Raw genomic sequence first — 26,184 nt, forward strand, 5'->3', positions numbered from 1 at the left:
TGAGGAATTAATTTCCTTGTGATTTTAAGTTCGTCGTTACCTGGTTTTTAGTGTTGTTCTTTCTCTTCTTATTTAGGTAGTACTGTTCAAGTACTGTTTCCCTTATTACATTAAGCGTTTGGAACATGCCTAAGTTCAAATTTGAGTAGACTTAGCTGGCAGAGTCACCTAGATATTAGTGTTTCTAACATGCGACAGTGTGCTAGGCATTCTGTAGACCAGGTATTCCCAGATGTGGGGTAAAATAAAGCATGTACTTGCTTTTAAGTATGATTTGGGATGAATCTGTTAAACAACATAGTGTAGAAGACACAGTACAAACAAATATCTCATGCTTCAAGTCTACTTATTCCCATTGATTTAAATTAATTAAAAAATTCTGTTCAAGAATAATCATTTTATTCTTTTCCTGTAGGAATAAACATTTCTGCACTAAGGAGCCAGTGTGATGCTGCTTCACAGACCATTTCTGGTCACCGTTTAGAAACCCATGATTTCAGGGTTCTGGTTGGCTCTGGGTGGCAGAAGTCATCGGCTAAACCTTCTGCTTCTTTAATAAGTATTCTGGGACATAAAGAACTGCCTTCTGTGAAAGCTTCAGTCACGACATCAATTTCTGAGCCTTGGGTCCAGAGGAGTTTCTATAGGTCCTCTGCTGCTCCCGATAAAGATAGTGATGCCGATGTGCAGAAACAGTTGTTCTCTTCTTCTCCTGCCTACTCGTCTGAATCTGAATGCTCAAGTCCAAGTCCTGTTATTTTCTTGGATGAAGAGGGATATCAAAAAAGTTTAAGAGCAAAACTTGAGTTACCTAAAATTCCTGTGATGAAGGATGATATTGAGGATTCAGACTCAGAAGTAAGTGAGTTTTTCGACAGTTTTGATCAGTTTGATGAACTAGAACAAACTTTGGAGTCTGCTTGTCCATTTCTAAAAGATCCTGCCATAAGGAAGCTGTCACACAAAAAAGGGCACAAACATGAAAAATTGTGTTCTGTAACCACTACTATGAATCCTCAGAAATTCAAGTTTGATCGTCCAGCTCTCCCAGCTAATGTTAAGAAGCCAACTCCTCGTAAGCCAGAATCCCCTTACAGTCACCTGTGTGATGCTCCGGATTCTCCCCGCCCAGTGAAGGCATCAGGGGAAGACAGTGGTTTGTTTAGCCCTATTCGATCCTCTGCTTTCAGTCCTCTTGGAGGCTGTACCCCTGCTGAATGTTTTTGCCAAACAGGTATTGGTGAAGATAGGATTCATGAAAATCATGATTCTGTTTATTATACCTATGAAGATTATGCAGATAGCCTTTCATGTGACGTACTGGGCTCGGTTCTTTATACCCAACATACAAATGCAACATCCAACATTAATAGTATTAAAAAGGGAGAAAATAAAATGGTAGCTCTTAAGTGTGGAAGCCTTGATCAAAAAAGTAAATCTAAAAATAAATCCTCAGTGATTAAGGATAGCATTCAGAAGTTTGCAGCAGATCTTGTGGAGAAAAGTTTTGGCAGTGCATTTAAAGACTTACAGAAAGGAGTCTTTTCATGTACCAATGCTTTGTGCCAATTAGCCATCAAATTGACATCATCCGTTCTTCAGATGGCATTTAATGAACTGAGAAGGCAGCGAGCGTTTTCGTTGAAAGAACGTGCCATTAGTGGTCTGGCTAACTTTCTGGTGAGTGAAGCTTTTGCAAATGCTCTAAAAGATTTACAGTATGTAAAGAAGCAGATCTTCACAAACACTGTTGCTAGGTTTGCTGCAGATCTTGCTGAAGAACTTGTTTTTGAAGGCATCATGGAAGTGTGTCAGTTTTCGTATCCTCCAACACCTGCATCTCCACAGCGTCGGTCGTTTGACTATGAAGACAAAGCAGTGAAGTCCTATGCAAAAGACTTGTCTGAATCTGTAATACAGGAAGCGTTCATTGAGCTGTCTCAGGTTGACGTGACCTTCACAACAAAGGCAGCAGTCAGTGTTTCCACAGATAACATTAAGTATGTGAGTGCAGAAAATGTAGTGCCACCGACACAGACTTCTGCATTTTCCCCTACTTTTAATGGTCAAACAGTTATGGTGACAAAACCAATCCAGGAATATAAAAAGGAATACACAGTACAACAGGCCTTGTTTTGTACTTCTGGAGTTGTTACTTCCATACCAGTGCCCTTGGCAGGAAGTGCCCTTCTCCCATATCATATTTCATCTACTATGTATCAGGCAAAGTCTCATCCATCATCTAATGATAGTAGTTTGAATGGTGGTTCTACCCAAGCAGGGGTTGGCACAAAAAACAAAGAAGAGGAGGTAGCTTGTCTCAGGAATATTTGTTTACCTTCAGAACACCATCCGGGTAACCAGAATGATGTTAAACCAACTAATGATGATATTGAAATGGAAAGCTCTTCAAAAGTAACAAGTGATCCTGTGATTATTAGCAATTTTTCTGTGGCAGTGGTGCATGCAATAGTAAATGAAACTTTAGATTCAGTGGCGTCATTCAAAGTTACAAAAACAATGGGTAAACACAAAGATTGTTTAACTAAAACAGTAAAGGGAAAAACCCCTCCTTTTCACTGTGATCAAGCAACACTGCAACAGAGTGAGGCTAGCAAGAAGGACATGTTTGCTGACCGATTATCTAAATCTGTTGTTAAACATTCCATAGACAAAAGCAAATCAGTGATCCCAAATGCAGATAAAAATGTACTCCACAAGGAAGCCTTGCCTGTTCCTGGAGATGAGTCATGGTTGACCTTGGAAAAGTCCCCCAAGTTTCTTGAAGCTCAAGATCACTTAACTCACTGTTCACTTTCAGAAAGAAAGGATTGTGTTCTGGAATGTAAAGGTTATATGGCTCATGGATTTTCTTTAGAGACACTACCACCTTGTCCAACTGCAGCAGGTCAGAAACCTGATTTGAAGGAAATTGCTAAGGACAAATCCGTGAAAAAGCATAGTTTGAATGATACAGCACTTGAGCCCTTGCCTTTGGGGCAGGAGAACCCTTTTGCCCATTCACATAGTTTCTCATCCCCAGTGCTCACATGTGCAGATGGTTTGCACGTGGAAGATAAACAGAAAATCAGAGACAGGGATGTGATACCTGATACTCCTCCATCAACTCCTCTAGTCCCATCCCAGGCTGCTTCTGAATGGGATATCAAGAAGTTAACCAAAAAGCTCAAGGGGGAATTAGCAAAAGAATTTGCACCTGCCACACCACCTTCTACACCTCACAACTCGTCTGTTGGCAGTTTGTCTGAAAATGAACAAAATACTATAGAAAAAGAAGAGTTCATGTTGAAACTCATGCGATCTCTCTCAGAAGAAGTTGAAAGTAGTGAAGATGAAGAGCAGCCAGAAGTGGACCTGAAGTCAGAGCCCTCAGGGAAGAAAGTGCAGTTTGCAGATGCGTTAGCAATACACATCATTTCTCTTGCAACCGAGATGGCAGCTTCCCATTTGGATGATAAAATAATTCAAGAACCCAAGGTTAAAAGCCCTTGCTTAAATGTGCAAAGTCAAAGAAGCGTATCACCTACTTTTTTAAATTGCTTAGATGAAAACTTACAAACGTTATGCAATTTTGCAGGTGATATGGCAGCGGAAGTCATTACAGAAGCTGAAAAAATAGCAAAAGTTAGAAGTTGTATGCTTTTCAGGCAGAAGAGGAATAGTTATGTTGATAGTGACCAAGATTATAGATCAGAAGAGAAGACGGATATAGAGGCTGTAGCACACCCAGGAGAAGTAGATTCGTTTATTCTTTCATTACCACCAAGTTCTTGTCTGTCAGGTCTGACGTACAAGTATCCCAGCTGCGAAAGTGTGACAGATGAGTACGCAGGTCACGTTATCCAAATACTAAAACAGGAAGGTGGTGATAGTGAGTTAATAATGGACCAGTATGCCAATAGACTTGCTTATCGGTCTGTTAAGTCAGGATTACAAGAAGCATCTAAGACAGCCAAAACGAAGTGCAACTCAAAAATGTTCCCTGTGCAGAGCTCACAGGTGAAAACCAATGATGAACTGTTACTATTCTTAAGTAAAGAACACCAGCAAGGAGAAGATAAAAAAAGACAAAGTAAAATAAGTGGAGGTTACCTTCATAAAAACCCAACTTGTGAATGGACACGGGATACATGCAGAAATGAGTGCTTGGAACTGTATAGTTTTTCAACCTCTCTCGCTCACAACGTTACAAGAGATATTAAAAAAGAGCTGACGGCATCTACAGTTGGCTTGCCAAAATCCTTAACAGATTCTTGCCTTTATGAAAAAAATGGATGCGACGAAGATGCCGAGTCTCACTTCGAGCCAGAATTTCCCGCGTCTCTTCAGCCTTCCTCACAAAATCACAGATTTTCCCACAGTACCGGCAGCTTGAGTGGGTGTGGTTATGGAGAGACTGTTGTTCAAGCTATAGAACAGTACGCTAACAAAGTAGTGGATGACGCTTTAGAGCTGAGTTCAGGATCTGCAGTCTTCCACGTGTCTGAGACCACAAAAGCGGCCGATAGGGTCACTTATGCAGAAAAGTTGTCACCCCTGGTAAGTCAGACTTGCAGGTATTGTGATGGGAAAGAGCTCCATGACTGCACTGGAAATTCATGTCCACACTTTCCCGGACCAGATTCACTTGCTGGTAGTAAGCCAGTTTCTAATTCAAAATTTAGCAACGTCTACCAGAAATCTAGGATTTTTCCTCTCGATGTCCCTCAAATTCACACTGATCTTGATAAGAAGACAGTGCCTGCTGAGAAGGTAGTTGCGGAAGCGATTGCAAAGGCAGAGAGAGAGCTGAGCAGTACCAGTTTGGCAGCTGATGGTGGGATCGGACAGGACGGTGTCATCTTTGCTGAAAGCCTCACTGCTGAGATAATGACGTCGGTGATGAGGAATGTTGGTCAGGCCGTTAGCAGGTAAGTTTCCGATTTCTTTCGGGTCTTAAGCTGAAGGGAAAAGTTAACTTGATCATTTGTGTCTTAGGTCCTGTTCAGCAAGATATGATTATTTTGAATCCTAAATTAACAAAAAATATTCCCTATTACATTAGTGTATTGTTTTATAGCCTGCCTGTTACTTTCATAGACACTGTCTCATTATCCCACAACAGCCCTTTGAGGGAAGGAAGGTATGAACCGTTCACTGAGCTGGAAGGTGTGGCTTAACGTGGATAATCACCTTTTGCCCAAGTTTACAAAGCTGTGAAGTAGGTAAAGCTGAATCAAAGAATCAGCTGGAGAATTTTGTACAGCAAATATTGAGTATCACCATGTTAATGTACTACTGTGAGATTAAATTTTTATTTCTGTTCACAAAGGTAAGTTTTCTTAAAAAGAGTGCTCTGAAGAAAGCAAAAATTCTCCAAATACTTCCACCCCTGCCATCACTCCTCTTGATAGGCCACCATCTAAGGGGACAGTTCTTTCTGATGGTCCTGCAGTGTTCTGCATTTCAGTAACCGTGTCTTGTGCTCAGCGATACTAACGCCTTAGTTAAAATATTCACTTTTAACCTTCTTTCTCCCCGGGAAAACATCAGGACCATCTTGTGTTATTAGTTTGTAGGGTTATTTTTGTTAGTCTCACAGAAAGAGAACATTTCTTGAGTTGAGGAGGAATTTAATTAAGCCACACGATAGTGCTGGATATTTTAGTAGCTTTTGTCAAAGCCTTGACAAGCACTGCCTCTTTTCTTGGTCATCTTAGAATAGGGAGATGCAGGGAGTTAGTGCTGGGGGTGGCAGTGGGCAGCAGCCGGTGGGGTGCGGTGCAGTTTTCAGTGGGTAGCAGGGAAGCTGCTCTGACATAGTAACATTTGAGCAAAGAGCCAAAGGTGGGGAGAGAATAAGGTAAGTGGGAATCAGGCGGAACAGGGTTCCAGGCAAAGGAGTGGGACTGTGCATGTTGGGGAAGCAGCAGAGAAGCTTGTGTGGCTAAAGCAAGGGAGCCAGGGAGAGTAGGAGACCAGTGGAGGTTATGAGAGGTTGTCACACCTGATGTATGTTATAAGGATTTGGACCCTTATTTTGATTGACGAGAAGCCACTAGAAGATTTTGACCAGAAGACCAGCATTTTCCCTCTTCATGTTTAAAAATGTGGGGCAAGATAGGGGTATGGGGTTAAGAGATACCAACTACTATGTGTAAAATGAGCAACAGGGATAAATTGTACAGCACAGGGAAACAAATATAGCCATTATTTTGTAAAAGCTTTCAGTGGAGTGTAATCTATCAAAATATTGAATCACTGTGTTGTACACCTGAAACTAATTTAATATTGTAAATCAACTGTACTTCAATAAAAAATTAAAATATCACTTTAAACTGTTACTCCAGAATAAAATGCAGAAGGGACAAATACAGTAATTGAACAGTGAATGACATTCCTTGTGAAGATGGACTAAAAATATAAATGTCTTTTCATTGAGAAAAAATGAGAGAGGTTATGATCCAAGCTCAAAATCTTGAAGAGATTTGGCTAGTTTGATTATAGGCTTGACAGTACTAGAATTCCTTGAACTACTTTTTTTCGTTCTTAAGCCAGAAAGGGGGTAATCTTTGGTACAAATAAAATACTGTCTTACAAAAACTTAGGAACTTGTGCTCCTTCATAGAGGTCCCAGTTGAAAATATGAACTGCTTTAAAGAGAATTTAAATAAATGGTACGCTTGGGATGGATCCATAATAGATGAACAAGATGAGTTAGGATGTGTAGGTGCCTCAGCTAACTTTGAAGTTAGTATGCTCTCCTGCCAAGTGTCTTTATTAGCAGACACAAACCAAGGGTTAGATGGACCACTGGTCTAGCTCCTGAATATCGCTTCTTGTTTTTGTCATCTTTATCATCAAATGGATAGTCCTATAATTCAGAATCTGATGCTTTTGGACTTTCTTTCTTTCTTCCTTACTTTTTTTTTCCAGTCCAAAAGAAATAGAAGACTTTCAGTCAACTGAGTCTTTTGGTAGCCAGCAGATGAATCTCAGTATTGGTGATGACAGCACTGGTAGCTGGTCCAATTTAAGTTTTGAAGATGAACACCAGGATGAAAGCAGTAGTTTTCATCATCTAAGTGAAAGGTGACTATGATTTTGCATGTAATTGCATAGTTCAGGTACTCAGACCTCAGAAGTAAGCTATAAATTTACATTGAGTTTGATTTTAAAATTCTGAATTTGAAAATCTGTTATTTTCAAAGTGTATTTTATTGCTAACAATATGTTTCTAATGGTTTTGACGTTTATTAAATACAATAACTAGCTGAGCTAATTTTCTTTGAATGTGCCAATAGTTGATTTGAAAAATACTTCATACATCTGATTCTGTACCCTTTAAGCTTTACTTGGACTTCTCATGAATTTTTGAGGAAAAAATTTTCTTTCTCACTTTAAAGAGGGTACTTTTTTTTTTTCTCTAAAGGATAGGAAAAAGAACAGTTATCTGTAAAAGGCATCGAAATGGCCCTGTAATTTTCTTGACATGAAAGTAGTATCTTTTGGGGGGAAGGATTCCTTACTTGTCCTTTCAGGAACACTGTAACTTGAGCAATTTATACTTGAATGACTGAAAATACATAAACTCATTATAAAAACATGGTTTTGTACAGTAAAAGTCACTTCATATGTCATTTTCTCAGTTAACTTTGTTCATTAAAATAGTTTTGGAATATTTTATTAATTATAACAGTTGTTTCTTATATTCTTAACTCTGTAAAGGCCTAAATGGCTTTTCACCTGTTAGAACAGCAGAGAAGCTGCTTAACTCTGTTAAGGCCTAAACGGCTTTTCACCTGTTAGAACACATCATCTCAGAGTATTTTGTCTGATGCTTGGATTAACCAGTAAGTATTAATATTTTTACAAAGTATCTATTTTGTCATAATTTCTTAAAATGTGACGTAAACCACCAGTATTTTACAAGATCTAAATCCAAAAAGGCAGTCTTTAAAACTGGTAGCAGGAAGTGGGGGTAATATCACAGATCATCATTCGGCCCTTCCCATAACTTTAGAGTAGAATATTAAACACTTAAATTCTTCTCTCATCTTTGAGAAGCAGGCTTCTAGAATTTCAGTTGGGGGTTAACATTGTTGCTTACAGAATCCTGGTGTTAAAGTGGGAGAACAAGGGTTAGAGGCTAGTGGCATTAAGAGGACTGTAGCTGGTTGAATGACTTGATATGGAATGTTATCTAATTTGATGAAAAGAGGGAGGCACCTACCAAGGTCTGTCCTTGGTTCTTCCCCTTCAGCATTATTTTATTAGTGGTGTAGAACACTTAGTATTTGTGAGTGACTCAAAACAAAGATGAAAAGGTAATCCCATTAACAGAACCAAGGTTCAAAAAGACCAAATCAGGCTGAGGCTAAACTAATAATGTTTAACCTAGGTAAATGCATTTAGGTTCAGAAAATTAATTATTTGAATTCAGGATGGGGAAAACCTGACTTGATAGCCTTTTGTCAGAAAAACACCTGTGGTTTTAATTGACTATAGAATTAATAAGAACTAATGATGCTGTGTGGCCTTAAGGTTCGGGCACAAAGAAAAACTTAGTGGGGCTCATCCAGGGTTGGTGGTGTGCTTGCCTCCCAGAGATTAAGATTCCCTGGGTCATTGGAGGGTCCCAAGATTCTGTAGGCTTGATAAATCCCTCAGAGTATTTTAAAGCAAGTGATTTAGAGACCACACTTAAGATTCAGAGACCACACTTAAGATACATGGCTTTAGTGTGGAAATGGGTAAGAATTTTAATTTTGTAATTTTTTCCTGTGCTTAGATAATCATTCTATTGATAGAAGTAAATATGGTGTTTGAGGTCATTCATTTTCTCTTTCTCTTCGGCTCACAGCTGTCTATCCATTCTGTATTTCCATATTTTCTCATTTTTGGTTTGTCTGGGAACAGACTACATGGGCAAAAACTCTGGTTGGTTTAATGGTTTTATAATAGATCTATATTTGTTGGAACATAATGTCGAAAAGACACTGATCAGTTTTAACTTTTATTCTGTAATGCATTATGGTTTGTGACAGTTTGATAGTGCTAGAGTTAATATGGATATGTTAATTATTGAGATGGCCTGGAAAGTATTTAGAACTTTTAAATAGTCATTCCCTTTTTTGGTAACCTTGTCAACATTTACTGATGCATGAAAGATGATTTTATGTTAATTCATTTTTTAGAACCAAAATTTTGGTTTGTGTGACTATTAATTTTTATAATTGTCTAGCCTAATATGGGAAAATATAGCTGCTTATCACTGCAAACTAATGTGTGCTTACTAATTATTTTAATGATTAGAATTTTTTTAAATTGCATGTTTAGATTTTAATCTGAAAAACTGAATTTAGTTTTGTTTCTGAACGCAGTTGCTTTTTGTGTTGTATCGCTTTGCCGCACTTGTAGAATGTAGTTGCTTTCTTTTGATTAGGCAGCGTGAGAAGGTATCTGTGTGGCGTCAGTGACTGGCTGATCAGACAAGTGTAATGCTTGATTAGACCTTGGTTATTCAATATTCTGAAGAAAATGTGTATTATTTGCCACCTACTGAATTATACATAATTAATGAAATGAGGGTGATTGACATAATAAGAGTATTTTAAAATCAGAAGACAGCTTTTCTCCCAGTAGTTAGAAAAGGTCTATTTGGGACTGTGTTTTGGTGTCTGCCATCCCATCCCTTTCCCCATCCTCCACCACCACCCTGGCCCATCACTGTTTGCACTGTCTAAAGACTTGAGAGAATGTTAACCTGTGGTTTTTTTGTTTTTAAACTTTATCCAAACTGAAGAGGATTGGCTTTCTACAAATTATATCCTAAGCTTTGCCATAGACAGTAATTTCATTGTGAAACTTCTTAGTTCATGCATTCATTTACTGTCCTAAAAGTCATTGTCTTAATCTGTAAAATAAATACACATTTAGAATAATTTTCGTGAACTTTTGAGGACAAGTAAGAAAACTCCCGAATGTCTGAAGCTGTCAAATACCTTGTACAGTAGCAGCGATGGTCTTTACGTAACTGCACAGATGCTGCACCCACTGTGGCAGCTTCAGAACATCTGCTGTTACCACTGACGCATGCTGTTCCAAGGAAAACCAGGGTCGTCTTTACCATTCATTTGCTAGTTCAGCTGTGTTCTTTTCTTCCTCTGGCAGTAATGGTAACAGCAGTAGCTGGAGCAGTCTTGCTTTAGAAGGAGATTTGTATGAGGACAATTTATCCTTTCCAACATCAGACAGGTTGGTCCAGTCCAGAAACCTAAACACTGATGAGTCTTTCACCACTAATGCATGAAGTCATATTCTTTAAAAAATGTGGGTTACAGTGCCACTGTGTATCAACCTGCTTTTCTCCTATATTTTGACATGATTCTGCTTGATAAATTTACATCTAATGAAAAAATTCAACTATGCTAAGATGTGACTGACATCTAATTGCAAAATGTGTTAATTCTATGCATGTGTTGCACTGCTTGCTATTTTTCATTCTACCAATTACTGTTTCATTAAAAAGAGCTTGCTTCCTACAGGATTTCTGTTCTTTTGTTTTGGTTTTTTGTTTTTGTTTGCAGTTTTATTTATAAGAGAGGTATAGAAAAAAATGATTTTTTACTATGTTAAAAAAAATATACAAATGGCATCAGCAGAAGCATTAATAAATAATTATTCATGGCATTCTGCAATATTCAGATGCTGTGTTATCTAAAACCAAATTAGAATATTTGGCTTTAAATTATTTTAAATTAAATTTTATTATGTAATTACTTGACGCTGTATAGATATCATGGTCAGGTAGAACTTCTCAGTTATTGATAATTTACCTTTAGGCATCATTTGCAATTGAGATTTTAACATGAAATGGTGTGAGAAGCAAAGCTTCCTTTTTATCGTCATTTCTCCCCTTTTTAAATATCATATGTCATATTGTATCATTCATTTTTTACCACGTTTTAAGAATTGGCTTTAGTACCATTATTAATTAAAGCTTTTTTTTTTTTTTTTAACTGCTTCTGCTACTTCATTCGATAAGTGATGGGCCAGATGATAAAGATGAAGAGCATGAGGATGATGTAGAAGGTAACTAACTGACAATATTTTTTTCAAATTTTTTGCATGTTTTTTTATAAGGTTCTTTAGAAAAGTTTTTAATGTTTGTGTTTGTACATTTTCATCAGAGAGGCGCTGGGTTGTTACAAATCAGGGTTTTTACATTATAAACCAGGGTATTCTTTTTTGTTTTGTTTTGTTTAAATTCATTGATTTATTTGCTATAAGATTTTACTAGACTTGGAATATTAAGCAATACAGACATACAAAAATAAAAGACATTTATAATAACCTATATGAAGTCAGATTAAATGGGAAATACTAACTGAAGACTTCTAATAATAACTGAGAAAAAAATCATTTTACATTTCACAATGGTATTTTTTCCCTTCCCTTTTGGTTATTAATGTCTTTTGGGATCCCTTCAATACAATATTATTCATTTAAACTATTCAATGTAACTTGAAATAATATTTGTTGGAACAAACTTTGATTTATTTTTAAATTGTTTTCCATTAAAATTACAAAAATTTGTAACTAGAGTAGACCCAAGAGAAGTTCTTGTCCAGATTTCTTATTGTACAGATAATAAAATAAAGGAATTGAAAGATGAAGAAATATTCCAAATCAAGGTATTCTTGACTAATCTAACCAGTGTCAGATCCTTTGCTGAGCAGTTTGTGTTATTTGATTGCTAAACTAAGGAAGTACTCATCAGTGTAAAGACCGAACTACTTTAAAAGAATTATTCAATTATTTGAGAGAGAAATTCATGATAATCTCTTCATATAATTATCTTTTTCAAAATATAAAATTCTTACATTATGAGATATAATTTATTATATCACATGTCAGTTTGTTTTGCTGTCAACCTTACATAAATCAAGAAGTAAAAATAAAAGAGATATTTTAAAATCGATTCTTCCTTCCCTCAATTCCAGTCTTACACTCACACATATATTTGAAGAAAATATTCATTTCTTCCTTTGATGAACATGGTTCCAAAGATATAAATACTAGATACCATTGGTCACAGGCTGTTCAGTATTTTTTTTGTAACTAGGAATAAACTGGGAGGTTAATTATATGTAGATATGTCATTACTCAGCTTTAGAGATTATAGTCATCTCTCATTATATAGAAAATTGTAGCTAACTTTCAAATTTGTTAAGTTAGAAATTGGTAAATTAGATGGATTGATGTATATTTATAAATGATTCAAAATTATGGAAATCCTAAGGCAACAAACTTCATTTTTTTTGTTATTGTTTGTAATTGCAGGATGTCAGTTCTTTCTCTTTTCGCTAGGGTTGAGTAACCTCTCCAAAGACAAGTCACTCTTAGGCCAGGCAGCCAGGAACCCTGAACTGAGAAGTCCAGTGGTACAGAAAACACTTCAACCCCATGACCTCTGCAGAATTTACAGAATGGCCCAAAGACTATGTCTGGTACCGCCGCCTACCAGACCCATTTTTGACTGAAAGTCAGAGGGGAGAGAGGAGGGAAATGATAATACATTTATGCTAAGAGAATAGCGTGGACAAATTTTTTTAAATGAAAAGTTTTAGGGGTCAATACGAATCCTAAAAATGATTGGTAGTGGTCTAGAATGCCCCGCAAACTGTAAAAAAAGAATCAGGGACATTCACCAACAAATGTCCATTACTGTTGCAAACTGGTGCCATGTCTGCCAGCATGCCCCACTGCTGGCCTCTTGTGTGGGAGGCCCACCACTAAGCAGCAGTGTTAAACACACGATACTGGTCCACGGGCATTAGTTTTATATTCAACAGGGATTCATCTTCTTTATGTTGAAATCATAATTTTCATTAAAAAATAAACTTGAGAACAGTGTCTTACTTATAATAGGGGTGTATCAGAAAATTCCCTGGTTTAGCTTTTGGGAGGTAAGTGGTTGCATATGACTTTTTTTTTTTTTCTTCGTATTTTGCCTAAAGAGTGAAGTGATTAAGAGCGTGGAGCCAGACCGCCTGTGTTTATTTCCTGGCTCAGCCATTTCTGGCTGTGAGACTCTGGATCTCTCTCTGCCTCAGATTCCTCACCTGTAAAATGAGATGATAGCAGTTCCCTCCTCACAGGGTGCTTGTGAGGATTAGAGGAGTTTGTATATGTAAAGAGATTAAAACAATACTTAGGGTGTAATATGTGCAATACAGGTGTTCACTGCTGCTCTTTCTCTTAGTTCAGAAGGCTTTCTTAAAGTCCGTTTAATATATTTATTTGAGGTTTTTATTTGTGTTTTATTTATATTTTGATTGTCATTGTAGCATTTTCGTTTTTTTTTTTTTTTTTGGCTTTACCTATAGATTATATTTTGACACAAATTATGGTATTTGTGAATTGGCTCTTGAATTCAATACCTCAGAATAGAGTTTTGCCTTTGTGCTGTCACAAATGATCAAAGCTGTTCCTTTGTTTTAGCATTATTTTGCATTTTCAAAGTAATGCTTTAGTTGATGTTATGGTACAATTAAGAAAAGATGAATTTTTTTCCAGAATTCCTTGGAATCTTAACAAATGGAAAATGCTTATATGTCCTTGGAAAGCAGAGCACTGAGAGTTGAATTGATGAGTTTCACTTCATATCGTTTCAATTTAAATATTAGGTTCAGAGCAAGATGGAAATACTCTGCTAATTACGAATGTTGACACGGAGCCATGCACAGTAGACCCCCAGCTAAGGATTATTCTTCAGTGGCTCGTTGCCTCTGAGGCCGAAGTTGCAGAACTTTATTTTCATGACTCTGCAAAGAAGGAGTTTATACAAGTAAGTACCTACATTATAGGGTGGTTGTGAGGACACGGTATATGATGTTCTGTGTCACATGGTTGATAGAAAGTGGGTAAATGCTCAGGTAATAGAGTCCAGTGGTTGGGCTCAGGTATCAGCTCCGCCACACTCTAGCAGTGTAACCTTGGGTAAGTTCACCAGTCTCAGTTTCTTTATCTGTACCGTGGAAGTGAGTATAGAATTTACCTTGCAGAGGTTTGTGAGGATTAAGTATAATACTGTAAAAAAAAAATGCTTAATCTACTGCCTGGCACATCCAAAATTTTCAGTTAGGTGCCTTTAATAAGCATTTCATGAGTTTCCTGTCTTATCAATTGTATGGACCTGTGACTTCAGGTCAAATGCACTGGAAATAAGGAAATCAATCATAAAGAACTTGGGGGAAATAAGAGATTTACAAAATTATAGTTATTTCTGGGCAAGTGATAGTGTTTGTGGAAATAAACCATGGAAAGGATGAGTCATATGACTTATGGTCTTTACACTCTGTAATGCTTGGGTCACTGATGTAGAACTGAATGAATCAATCCATATTAGAAATAGGGTCTTACTGGCAGCAGAAGTTCTGGGAAGTACTCCTTGGTGTGAGCCCTCCCAGAGACCACCATTAGCCCCACCAAAGAGCCGGAGTAAGCTCCAGTGTTGGGTCGACTCAGGCCAAACAACCAACAGGGAGGGAACCCAGCCCCACCCATCAGCAGACAAGAAGATTAAAGTTTTACTGAGCTCTGCCCACCAGAGCAACAGCCAGCTCTACCCACCACCAGTCCCTCCCATCAGGAAACTTGCACAAGCCTCTTAGATAGCCTCATCCACCAGAGCGCAGACAGCAGAAGAACTACAGTCCTGCGGCCTGTGGAACAAAAACCACATTCACAGAAAGATAGACAAGATGAAAAGGCAGAGGGCTATGTACCAGATGAAGGAACAAGATAAAACCCCAGAAAAACAACTAAATGAAGTGGAGATAGGCAACCTTCCAGAAAAAGAATTCAGAATAATGATATTGAAGATGATCCAGGACCTCAGAAAAAGAATGGAGGCAAAGATCGAGGGGATGCAAGAAATGTTTAACAAAGATCTAGAAGAATTAAAGAACAAACAAACAGAGATGAACAATACAATAACTGAAATGAAAACTAACACTAGAAGGAATCAATAGCAGAATAACTGAGGCAGAAGAACAGGTAAGTGACCTGGAAGACAGAATGGTGGAATTCACTGCTGCGGAACAGAATAAAGAAAAAAGAATGAAAAGAAATGAAGACAGCCTAAGAGACCTCTGGGACAACATTAAATGCAACAAGATTCACATTATAGGGGTCCCAGAAGGAGAAGAGAGAGAGAAAGGACCCGAGAAAATATTTGAAGAGATTATAGTCGAAAACTTCCTTAAGATGGGAAAGGAAATAGCCACCCAAGTCCAGGAAATGCAGAGAATCCCATACAGGATAAACCCAAGGAGAAACACACCAAGACACATAGTCATCAAATTGGCAAAAATTAAAGACAAAGAAAAATTACTGAACGCAGCAAGGGAAAAACGACAAATAACATACAAGGGAACTCCCATAAGCTTAACAGCTGATTCCTCAGCAGAAACTCTACAAGCCAGAAGGGAGTGGCATGATATACTTAAAAGTGATGAAAGGGAAGAACCTACAACCAAGATTACTCTACCCAGCAAGGATCTCATTCAGATTCGAAGGAGAAATTAAAAGCTTTACAGACAAGCAAAAGCTAAGAGAATTCAGCACCACGAAACCAGCTCTACAACAAATGCTAAAGGAACTTCTGTAAGTGGGAAACACAAGAGAAGAAAAGGACCTACAAAAACAAACCCAAAACAATTAAGAAAATGGTAATAGGAACATACATATCGATAATTACCTTAAACCTGAATGGATTAAATGCTCCACCCAAAACACACAGGCTCCCTGAATGGATACAAAAACAAGACCCATATATGTGCTGTCTACAAGAGACCCACTTCAGACCTAGGGACACATACAGACTAAAAGTGCGGGGATGGAAAAAGATATTCCATGCAGATGGAAATCAAAAGAAAGCTGGAGTAGCAGTACTCATATCAGATAAAATAGACTTTAAAATAAAGAATGTTACAAGAGACAAGGAAGGACAGGACACTACGTAATGATCAAGGGATCAATCCAAGAAGAAGATATAACACTTATAAATATATATGCACCCAACATAGGGGCACCTCAATACATAAGGCAACTGCTAACAGCTATAAAAGAGGAAATCGACAGTAACACAATAATAGCAGGGGACTTTAACACCTCACTTACACCAATGGACAGATCATCCAAACAGAAAATTAATAAGGAAACACAAGCTTTAAATGACACAACAGACCAGATTTAATTGATATTTATAGGACATTCCATCCAAAAACAGCAGATTACACTTTTTTCTCAAGTGCGCACGGAACATTCTCCAGGATAGATCACATCTTGGGTCACAAATCAAGCCTCAGTAAATTTAAGAAAATTGAAAGCATATCAAGTATCAAGCATCTTTTCTGACCACAATGCTATGAGATTAGAAATCAATTACAGGGAAAAAAAAACGTAAAAAACACAAACACATGGAGGCTAAACAGTATGTTACTAAATAACCAAGAAATCACTGAAGAAATCAAAGAGGAAATCAAAAAATATCTGGAGACAAATGACAATGAAAACATGATGATCCAAAACCTATGGGATGCAGCAAAAGCAGTTCTAAGAGGGAAGTTTATAGCTATACAAACCTACTTCACAAAACAAGAAAAATCTCAAATAAACAATCTAACATTTCACCCAAAGGAACTAGAGAAAGAAGAACAAACAAAACCCAAAGTTAGCAGAAGGAAAGAACTCATAAAGATCAGAGCAGAAATAAATGAAATAGAAACAAAGAAAATAATAGCAAAGATCAGTAAAACTAAAAGCTGGTTCTTTGAGAAGATAGACAAAATTGATACGCCATTAGCCAGACTCATCAAGAAAAACAGGGAGAGAACTCAATAAAATTAGAAACGAAAAAGGAGAAGTTAAAACAGACACCGCAGAAATACAAAGCATCCTAGGAGACCGCTACAAGCAACTCTATGCCAATAACATGGACAACCATGAAGAAATGGACAAATTCTTAGAAAGGTATAACCTTCTAAGACTGAACCAGGAAGAGCTAGAAAATATGAATAAACCAATCACAAGTAATGAAATTGAAACTGTGATTAAAAATCTTCCAACAAACAAAAGTGCAGGACCTGAAGGCTTCACAGGTGAATTCTATCAAACATTTAGAGAAGAGCTAATACCGATCCTTCTCAAACTCGTCCAAAATACAGCAGAGGGATGAACACTCCCAAACTCATTCTATGAGGCCACCATCACCCTGATACCAAAACCAGACACAGATACTACAAAAAAAGAAAATTGCAGACCAACATCATTGATGAATATAGATGCAAAAATCCTCAACAAAGTAACTAGCAAACAGAATCCAACAATACATTAAAAGGATCATACACCATGATCAAGTGGGATTTATCCCAGGGATGCAAGGATTCTTCAACATATGCAAATCAATCAATGGGATACACCATATTAACAAATTGAAGAATAAAAACCATATGATCATCTCAATGCAGATGCAGAAAAAGTTTTTGACAAAATTCAACACCCATTTATGATAAAAACTCTCCAGAAAGTGGGCATAGAGGGAACCTACTTCAACATAATAAAGGCCATATACGACAAACCCACAGCAAACATCGTTCTCAGTGGTGAAAAACTGAAAGCATTTCCTCTTAAGATCAGGAACAAGACAAGGATGTCCACTCTCACCACTCTTATTCAACATAGTTTTGGGAGCCCTGGACACGGCAATCAGGGAAGAAAAAAGGAATACAAATTGGAAAAGAAGAAGTAAAACTGTCACTGTTTGCAGATGATATGACACTATACGTAGAGAATCCTAAACGTGCCACCAGAAAACTACTAGAGCTAATCAATGAATTTGGTAGAGTTGCAAGATACAAAATTAATGGACAGAAATCTCTTGCATTCGTATACACTAATGATGAAAAATCTGAAAGAGAAATTAAGGAAACATTTTCATTTACCATTGCAAGACAATAAAATACCTAGGAATAAACCTACCGAGGGATACAAAAGACCTGTATGCCGAAAACTATAAGACACTGATGAAAGAAAGATGATACCAATAGACGGAGAGATATACCATGTTCTTGGATTGGAAGAATCAATATTTTGAAAATGACTGTACTAACCAAAGCAATCTACAGATTCAATGCAATCCCTATCAAATTACCAATGGTGTTTTTTTACAGAACTAGAACAACAAATCTTAAAGTTTGTATGGAGACACAAAAGACCCTGAATAGCCAAAGCAGTCTTGAGGGAAAAAAATGGAGCTGGAGGAATCAGACTCCCTGACTTCAGACTATACTACAAAGCTACAGTAATCAAGACAATATGGTACTGGCCCCAAAACAGAAATGTAGATCAATGGAACAGGATAGAAAGCCCAGAGATAAACCCACGCACCTATGGTCAACTAATCTATGACAAAGGAGGCAAAGATATACAATGGAGAAAAGACAGTCTCTTCAATAAGTGATGCTGGGAAAACTGGACAGCTCCATGTAAAAGAATGAAATTAGAACAATCCCTAACACCATACACAAAAATAAACTCAAAATGGATTAGAGACCTAAATGTGAGACTGGGCACTCTAAAACTCTTAGAGGAAAACATAGGAAGAACCCTCTTTGACATAAATCACAGCAAGATCTTTTCTGTTCCACCTCCTAGAGTAATGGAAATGAAAATAAACAAATGGGACCTAATGAAACTTAAAAGGTTTTGCACAGCAAAGGAAACCATAAACAAGACCAAAAGACAACCCTCAGCATGGGAGAAAATATTTGCAAACGAATCAACGGACAAAGGATTAATCTCCGAAATATATAAACAGCTCATTCAGCTCAATATTAAAAAAACAAACAACCGAATCCAAAAATGGGCAGAAGACCTAAATAGACATTTCTCCAAAGCAGACATACAGATGGCCAAGAAGCACATGAAAAGCTGCTCAGCATCACTAATTATTAGAGAAATGCAAATCAAAACTACAATGAGGTATCACCTCACACCAGTTAGAATAGGCAGCCTCAGAAAATCCACAAACAACAAATGCTGGAGAGGGTCTGGAGAAAGGGGAACTCTCTTGCACTGTTGGTGGGAATGTAAATTGATACAGCCACTATGGCGAATAGTATGGAGGTTCCTTAAAGAACTAAAAATAGTATTACTGTATGACCCAGCAATCCCACTACTGGGCACATACCCAGAGAAAACCATAATTCAGAAAGACACATGCACCCCATTGTTCATTGCAGCACTATTTACAATAGCCAGGTCATGGAAGCAACCTAAATGCCCATCGACAGACGAATGGATGAAGAAGATGTGGTACATGTATAGGATGGAATATTACTCAGCCATGAAAAGGAACGAAATCGGGTCATTTGTAGTGACGTGGATGGATCTAGAGACTGTCCTACAGAGTGAAGTAAGTCAGAAAGAGAAAAACAAATATCATATATTAACGCATATATGCGAAACCTAGAAAATGGTACAGATGAACCGGTTTACAGAGCAGAAATTGAGACACAGATGTAGAGAACAAATGTGTGGACACCAAGCAGGGAAAGCGGTGGGGGGGTGGTGGTGGTGGTGGTATGAATTGGGAGATTGGGATTGATATGTATACACTGATGTGTATAAAATTGATGGCTAATAAGAAAATTAATTTTTTTAAAAAAAGCATTTCATGTATTCATATGAAAAGATAGAGTTATTCTTTATATTTAATTGCTTCATAATTGTGCCTAGTAATTAGTGTGTCTCTTCTGTTAATCCAGTTTCATTAGTGTGAGAAGCTGGCATAAGCAAAAGCCAATAAACGTTTAAACATTTAATAAGGGACAGTAGTTCACTTTGAGCATTTAATAGGGTTCTGATAATGGAACATTCAGGTTAGTTGCACTAATAGGATATTTTTGTTGATAACTTACTGTGTGCCAAGTACCTTACTTTTTTATATAAATTTATTTATTTATATACTTATTTATTTTTGGCTGTGTTGGGTCTTTGTTGCTGCGCACGGGCTTTCTCTAGTTGCAGCGAGCGGGGGCTACTCTTCGTTGCGGTGTGCAGGCTTCTTGTTGCGGAGCATGGACTCTAGGCACGTGGGCTCAGTAGTTGTGGCTCACGGGCTCTAGAGCACAGGCTCAGTAGTTGAGGCGTATGGGCTTAGTTGTTCCGCGGCATGTGGGACCTTCCCAGACCAGGGATCGAACCCATGTCCCCTGCATTGGCAGGTAGATTCTTAATCGGTGTGCCACCAGGGAAGTCCCCAACTACCTTATCAGTCAAGATCTTTAGTTTACAATCTTAAGGTTTTTGTCCAAGAATTTTCCTTATCAGAACTTTGGTTTAATCTTACTATGTAATATAGAGTAGTCCAAAGAATAACCAATGTAAGATGATCAATAACAACAAAAAAGGAAGAATCAAGTTACTCCTGATTCCTGGTTCAGAATTTACAAAGATACTGGTGAAAGAAGTATGTGAAAAAGATATTATGTAAAATCTTTTTTTTGTTGTCTTTATTTATACTTCTTGGATTTTTCCAGTATAGATTTCTGTTTTGAGGCAGAAGGAGAAAATAAGACAGAAAGGGATGCTCAGGACGTGAATTGTCAAGGAGAGAGAATGGGTAGGGAAAGTATTAGAACTGACCTTAGGGAGGCAAACATTTTCAAGTTATTTAGTCTTGGATAAACTGAGGGCTAAGGAAGTCCTTAGGCAGAGCTGAGTGTAATGGTGCTGGGGTAAGGGAACCTCATCCCCACGTAACCTAAGAAAACATTCTTGCAGTTCCTCGAAAAGTTAAACACAGCGTTATCATATGACCCAGCAATTCTACTCCCAGGTATATACCCAAGAGGAATGAAAACATATGTCCATGGCAATGTTATAATCGGCCAAAAGTGGAAATATCCTAAATGTCCATTAACTGATGAATGGATGACTAAAATGTGGAATATCCATGCAGTGGAATGTTATCTGTCAGTAAAAAGGAATGAAGTAGAGACATGCTGTACCATGGAGGAAACTTGAAATCATTATGCTAAATGAAAGAAGCCAGGTCACAGAAGACCATATGTTTTATGATTCCATTAAAATGAAATGGCCAAAATACGCAAGTCTATCGACTGAAAGTAGATTAGTGATTGTCTAGAGTTGAGGGGGTTTGGAGGAGTGGGGAGCGATGATTAACAGGTAGGGCTTTCTTTTTGGTGTGATAAAAGTGTCCTAATATTGATTGTGATGATGTTGCATTCAACTCTGTGAATATAATGAAAACCATTGACTGGTATATTTTAAATGAGTGATTGTATGGTATGTGAATTATATTGCAGTAAAGCTATTTTTAACAAGGTTAAGCCTATTTATATTACAAAAAATTAGTTTTTACAGAACTAAGTAGAAAAAAATGAATGAAGACATGTTCTGATTGGTGGTGATAGTTTATTTAAACGTGCATTTATTTACTTTAAAAAAATTGGGCTATAATTGATATATAACATCATATTAGTTTCAGGTGTACAACATGATTCGATATTGGTATATATTGCAAAATGATCACCACAGTATTTAATAGTTATTTACTTTTTTGGGTTTTTTTTTTTTTTTTTGAAACATTAACATTTCTTAACTTAGAAAGCCATGTTTCCGTTGAGGCTAGAGTGCGTATTCCAGGGAAAAAAACACACTATGTGTTGTGGAAGGAAAATCCACATCCTTTTATTAAACTTGACATTGTCTTTATTATTTTATGTTCCTAATTGAGGGTATGGCAGATGTATTTAGTTAGGTTAAGAATTTCCTGTAGAAATGTAGCCTCTGTACGCCCACACAGAGGGCGTATATCTGCTGGGTGAGGTTTGTGGGATTCTAGCTCCAGCAATCCCAAAGTGTCATTCTGTGGAGGAGAGTACTTATAAAAGCCAGGAAGGAAAACTGTTTAATTTGTGTAAAGAGTGGTGGTTTAGGGGAAAAGACCTTGTTCCAACTGGGAAACAGTATTTTACTGCGAACACCAGGATTCTTAGTTTTATCTGATGTTTGACTTAACCTTTCTTTCTTACTAGCTTTCAAGACGATTACAAGAAAAAGGCTGGAAAGTGGGAGACCTCCTGCAGGCTGTGCTTAAATACTATGAGGCGATGGAGAAGACGTCCAACGATGAGAGATCTGAGTCCCTGTTTGATTGGCTCTTGGAAAATGCATAGAACAAACTCCAGACCAGTATATTTTATTATTTCTTTTGCGAGAGGAAGGAACAGATAAAGATGCATAGGGTAAAATTTGAATAGTGAATATTAACATTTAAAGTGAATTGGGAGGAAGGTAAATATAGCTTTTTAAGTGCGTTGTGTCATCACATGGTATATATAGTTCAAACTTTTGTAATCTCTCAAATATTATCTTCGTTTATTCTTCTATACACATGTGTAGTGTGTTAAGACCCTAAGAACATGTATTTGAAGGCTTTCAGGGACATTCACTGACAGCATTCTTTTTGCATCCAAATAGTGCTGCTAGAATTTGCACTGAGGTGGCTGAGGGTGGGTGACAGGGATAGGGAGTTATATTTTGCTCCTTTGCAAGCAAATGGTATCCTGTTAATAACAAATCTCACGTCAAAAAATAGCATCGAGGCTAATTTTTTTTCTGACACCTTTTGTCCTATTTTTAAGGGTCAATTTTATTTTCATAGTTCACCTATTTGTAGCTTTTTGAATCCCCCAAGTTATTTAATTTCTTAGAAACATGAGTAGTTTAGGTTTCTATAAATCATAAGTGGTAGTTTCCCCAGCCTTTCATCAAATGACATTATTTGCTAATGTTACCAATTGTTCTGGCATGAAAGCGAGTGTGTGTGTGTGTGTGTGCGCGCACGTGTGCGTAAAGGAGAACTTTACCTTGCTAGTGGTTGGTGCCCTCTTTTATTTTACTCTTTTCTTGTTAGAAACCCACTGTTAACATTAAAAAGGTGCTTTAAAATAAAATGTCTACAAAGATTGTGCAGTAAGAATTTTTATTTCTTATTCACTCTTTTGGGTCCCCAACTTATCCTATAAATGAAAATAAAGGTGCAAAACATGTTGACATTTTAAAACTTAATGTTCATTTGGAAATGCATTTAGAAGCCCAATAATTATTTCCACTGTTGGGATTTTGGAAAAAAAAAAACAACCCACTTTAGCAAAGATAAGCTTTTTCTAGAAAAAAATGGGACCCTCCCCTGAATCCCTTCCCCAGTAAAGTGTATCTGCACTGTTTTGTAAAGTCCTCTGATGCAGTCTTTCTGGGCTCTGCATTTTCTACTACTTGTCTTTAGTAACTGCGAGTTGACCTGCATAGAGGACCGGGATTGTGTTTTGTATGTGAGGGTATGTGTGTGTGAATTTTTGGTTCTTCCATTAGCAGATTTTGTAACCCTAGAGTAAATCATTTTTTGTGGGAAGCTTTGGTTTTGCTCTGTTACATTTTCTTTTTTCTTGAACACTGACTGTTCTGGAAGCTGCACAAAGTATAGAAGACATAGCACCCACCAGGGGACAAGGAATAAGGGCACTTACATTAATTTGAATTATAATTACAGTAGAGAAATTATTTTATTGCTTTTTAAGAAAAATACCAAACTCTATTTAAATATTTCAAGGTTACACTGTGTAAGCTTTGTTTTTTTCTCAATTTAAGATAAAGAAATAGAGCAGGCCTTAAAAATAAATTTTCCTGAAGTTTCTTCAGGTATTTTTTTAAGGTGGAGAAATGCAGGAAATGCATATAACCAGAATTGATTCTGTCTTTAGCTTCTCAGAACTTGATATGCAGCAGCACTGGACTGGGTTTTTTAAAGTTAGGAACCAGGTTGTTATGACATAGATTGATTGGTTATTAAGCTTAGATTGAAATTTTACAAGTGTATAACTATCAAGTTGTGTTTGTTGACTTCGATGTATGTACGGGTTTTATTAACAGCAAAACTGAGTTCTGAATTTCTTTTAAGCTAAAGTGACAATGTATTAGTTCTGTAAAACTTTCTGTACTTGAAAATGTTTGTTTATTTCTCTTATGGTAAGATTTTCCTCCTATCTTTGTTTTCTTTGCATTATCTGGAGCTGTGATGGATTCAGAATTCCCTTATTCAGCCACTGCGGACTGACAGACCAGTCCTTAGACACTAGCATGCATAGTACTAATCACAGTGGAACTCCACACTTCTGTCAGTTCAGTGCAGGGGTGTAGAGAAAAATATTAAGTGTTGGCAGATGTGAAAAGAAATGGGAGTTAAGCTTCCGTATATAGAGAGAAAACATTGGAGTTTATAACAGTATCTTTTAATCAAGAACAGTCTAAACTTACTTTGTTTAAAGGCACTTTGTGATTTTTCCAAAGACGTTGTAGATCTATTTGGTTGCTCAGCCTTCAGAACAGGTCTGTGTGTTGAGGACGACTCTGTCTTATTTTGTTAAAAATATACTTGGCATAAGTAGATTTATTATGACAGTGTAATACTGCCATTCTGCACACTTTGGCCCTTGTGAAATATGATATTCAGAACTGTTAAAGTTGTGTTGTGCTTTGGGCTGAATTCTCTGAATTATCAGTTTCAGAACCATTGAAGGATCTGTGGAAAGAAAGTGAAGGAGGCCTCTGACGGGGTTTTTAGAACATTGCTTCAGACTGAAATGGGGCACTTCTTTCATATTCTTCTTTTCCCAAGCCAAGATTAAATTACATTTATATTTTGGGTATTATTTTGATTTTGAAAATATTTCCTGATTTATACGAAAGGAATGACACGGAAGAAAATTACAGTATCTATTGGATGGTGTGACACAATTTAATGGAGTAATAAAATCTTTAAGAATATTCACTCAGTGATATATGTGATAACATCTTCATATTTTGAAAACTGTTCCACTTACCCTTTCAGATATTTGATGTGAATTAATTCAATTCATAATACTTTCATTTTGCTTAAATAAAGGTTTTATTTTACTGGTAGGAGAAGTTAATTACTTAATTAAATGCACCAGGTATAAAGTGGAAGCTAGTTTACCCACGTGACTTTGATATCATGCACGTTCCCCAAGTGCAAAGTTTAACCTTGACTCATCGTCAGAGTCTAGATGCAGATGTCTTCTTAGTTAATTATTTAGCAAATATTATTCTTCCACAATTAAAGTGATCAATTTCCCATCAGTCTATTGCTTTAAATTTTGTTTTTTCAAGGGAAACTTTCCACAGAATTTTAAAAAAGTAATGCATCCATCTTCAGGGTGTAGGGAAAATACTTTCCACTTAAAACCCTGTCCACCTGTCACCAGCACATGCAAGTTAGAGCTTCCGTGGGAATTATGAAATTGTACTAAAATGAAATGCATTTTTCCTCGTTTTCATTGGAAGACCCTGCACACACTCACTCACTCACTGTATTCCTGTTCTGGAGATGCAGACACAGTGTTGGTCACTCTTGTCACTTTATTTATTTATTTATTTTTTTAAACCATCCATGTACATTCCTTTCACATGGGTAGAATTATAGTTCTGGAAGTCCATTGTTTTGTTTTTGTTGAAATGTTTGAATACTATTTAATATCAGGTTTTAATATTTCTGGATTTACTACCTTTGGTTACTTGTGCAGTGTTAAAAGTAATTCACATTTTTGTTTAATATACCAGATATAGAGCAAAAGCAGCTTTGAGTAATTGTAGCTGTTTGTGTTGAATTACTACATTAAGATCTTGCATAACAGTAACTTTTTGTTTTCTTGCTTTTCAGTAATTTAATATGTTCATTTACCAAAATACGAACTAAAATTTTGTTTTAGCAGTGGCTCAGAATAAACATTTCAGAAATTACTTTTGTAATAATGTGCAATTAATTGTTCTTTTATCTTTTTCCAGTTGTTTAAGTCTGTGATCTTTCTCTCCCAACTAAGAATTCCCCAATAAACTTAAGAAATGCCTGGCCTTGGTTATCAATCTGTAGTATCTTGTTAACATACTCAGTATTGAACTAAAAAACAAAGGTATCGAAGTGGAATTGCTGTGATAGAAGGCACATTGAACAACCTCAGTGCTTCTAACATGGTTTTCAAGAAGAACGGAAGCTAGGAATATTTTTAATAG

General features: G+C 36.9%; 1 protein-coding gene across 3 annotated transcripts in view; it reads left to right on the forward strand.

Annotated features, from left to right (window-relative positions):
* AKAP11 (A-kinase anchoring protein 11) overlaps positions 1 to 26,025 on the forward strand; it is a 48,396-nt gene extending 22,371 nt beyond the window's left edge. For 2 of the 3 annotated variants that reach the window (XM_022574913.2, XM_089899508.1), the window contains 6 exons: positions 416 to 4,931; positions 6,937 to 7,092; positions 10,174 to 10,257; positions 11,048 to 11,094; positions 13,692 to 13,852; positions 22,131 to 26,025. In XM_022574913.2, the coding sequence (XP_022430621.2) occupies positions 416 to 4,931; positions 6,937 to 7,092; positions 10,174 to 10,257; positions 11,048 to 11,094; positions 13,692 to 13,852; positions 22,131 to 22,271 (5,105 nt within the window). In that variant the 3' untranslated portion in view covers positions 22,272 to 26,025. The remainder of the gene's footprint in view (positions 1 to 415; positions 4,932 to 6,936; positions 7,093 to 10,173; positions 10,258 to 11,047; positions 11,095 to 13,691; positions 13,853 to 22,130) is intronic. The other variant, XM_089899509.1, reaches the window with a different exon arrangement.
* Positions 26,026 to 26,184: the final 159 nt, after the last annotated feature.

This window comes from Delphinapterus leucas, chromosome 18, assembly GCF_059928025.1.
Source record: "Delphinapterus leucas isolate spDelLeu-1000000601 "Yukka" chromosome 18, BTC_Dleu_Yukka2, whole genome shotgun sequence".
Lineage (NCBI taxonomy): Eukaryota > Metazoa > Chordata > Mammalia > Artiodactyla > Monodontidae > Delphinapterus > Delphinapterus leucas.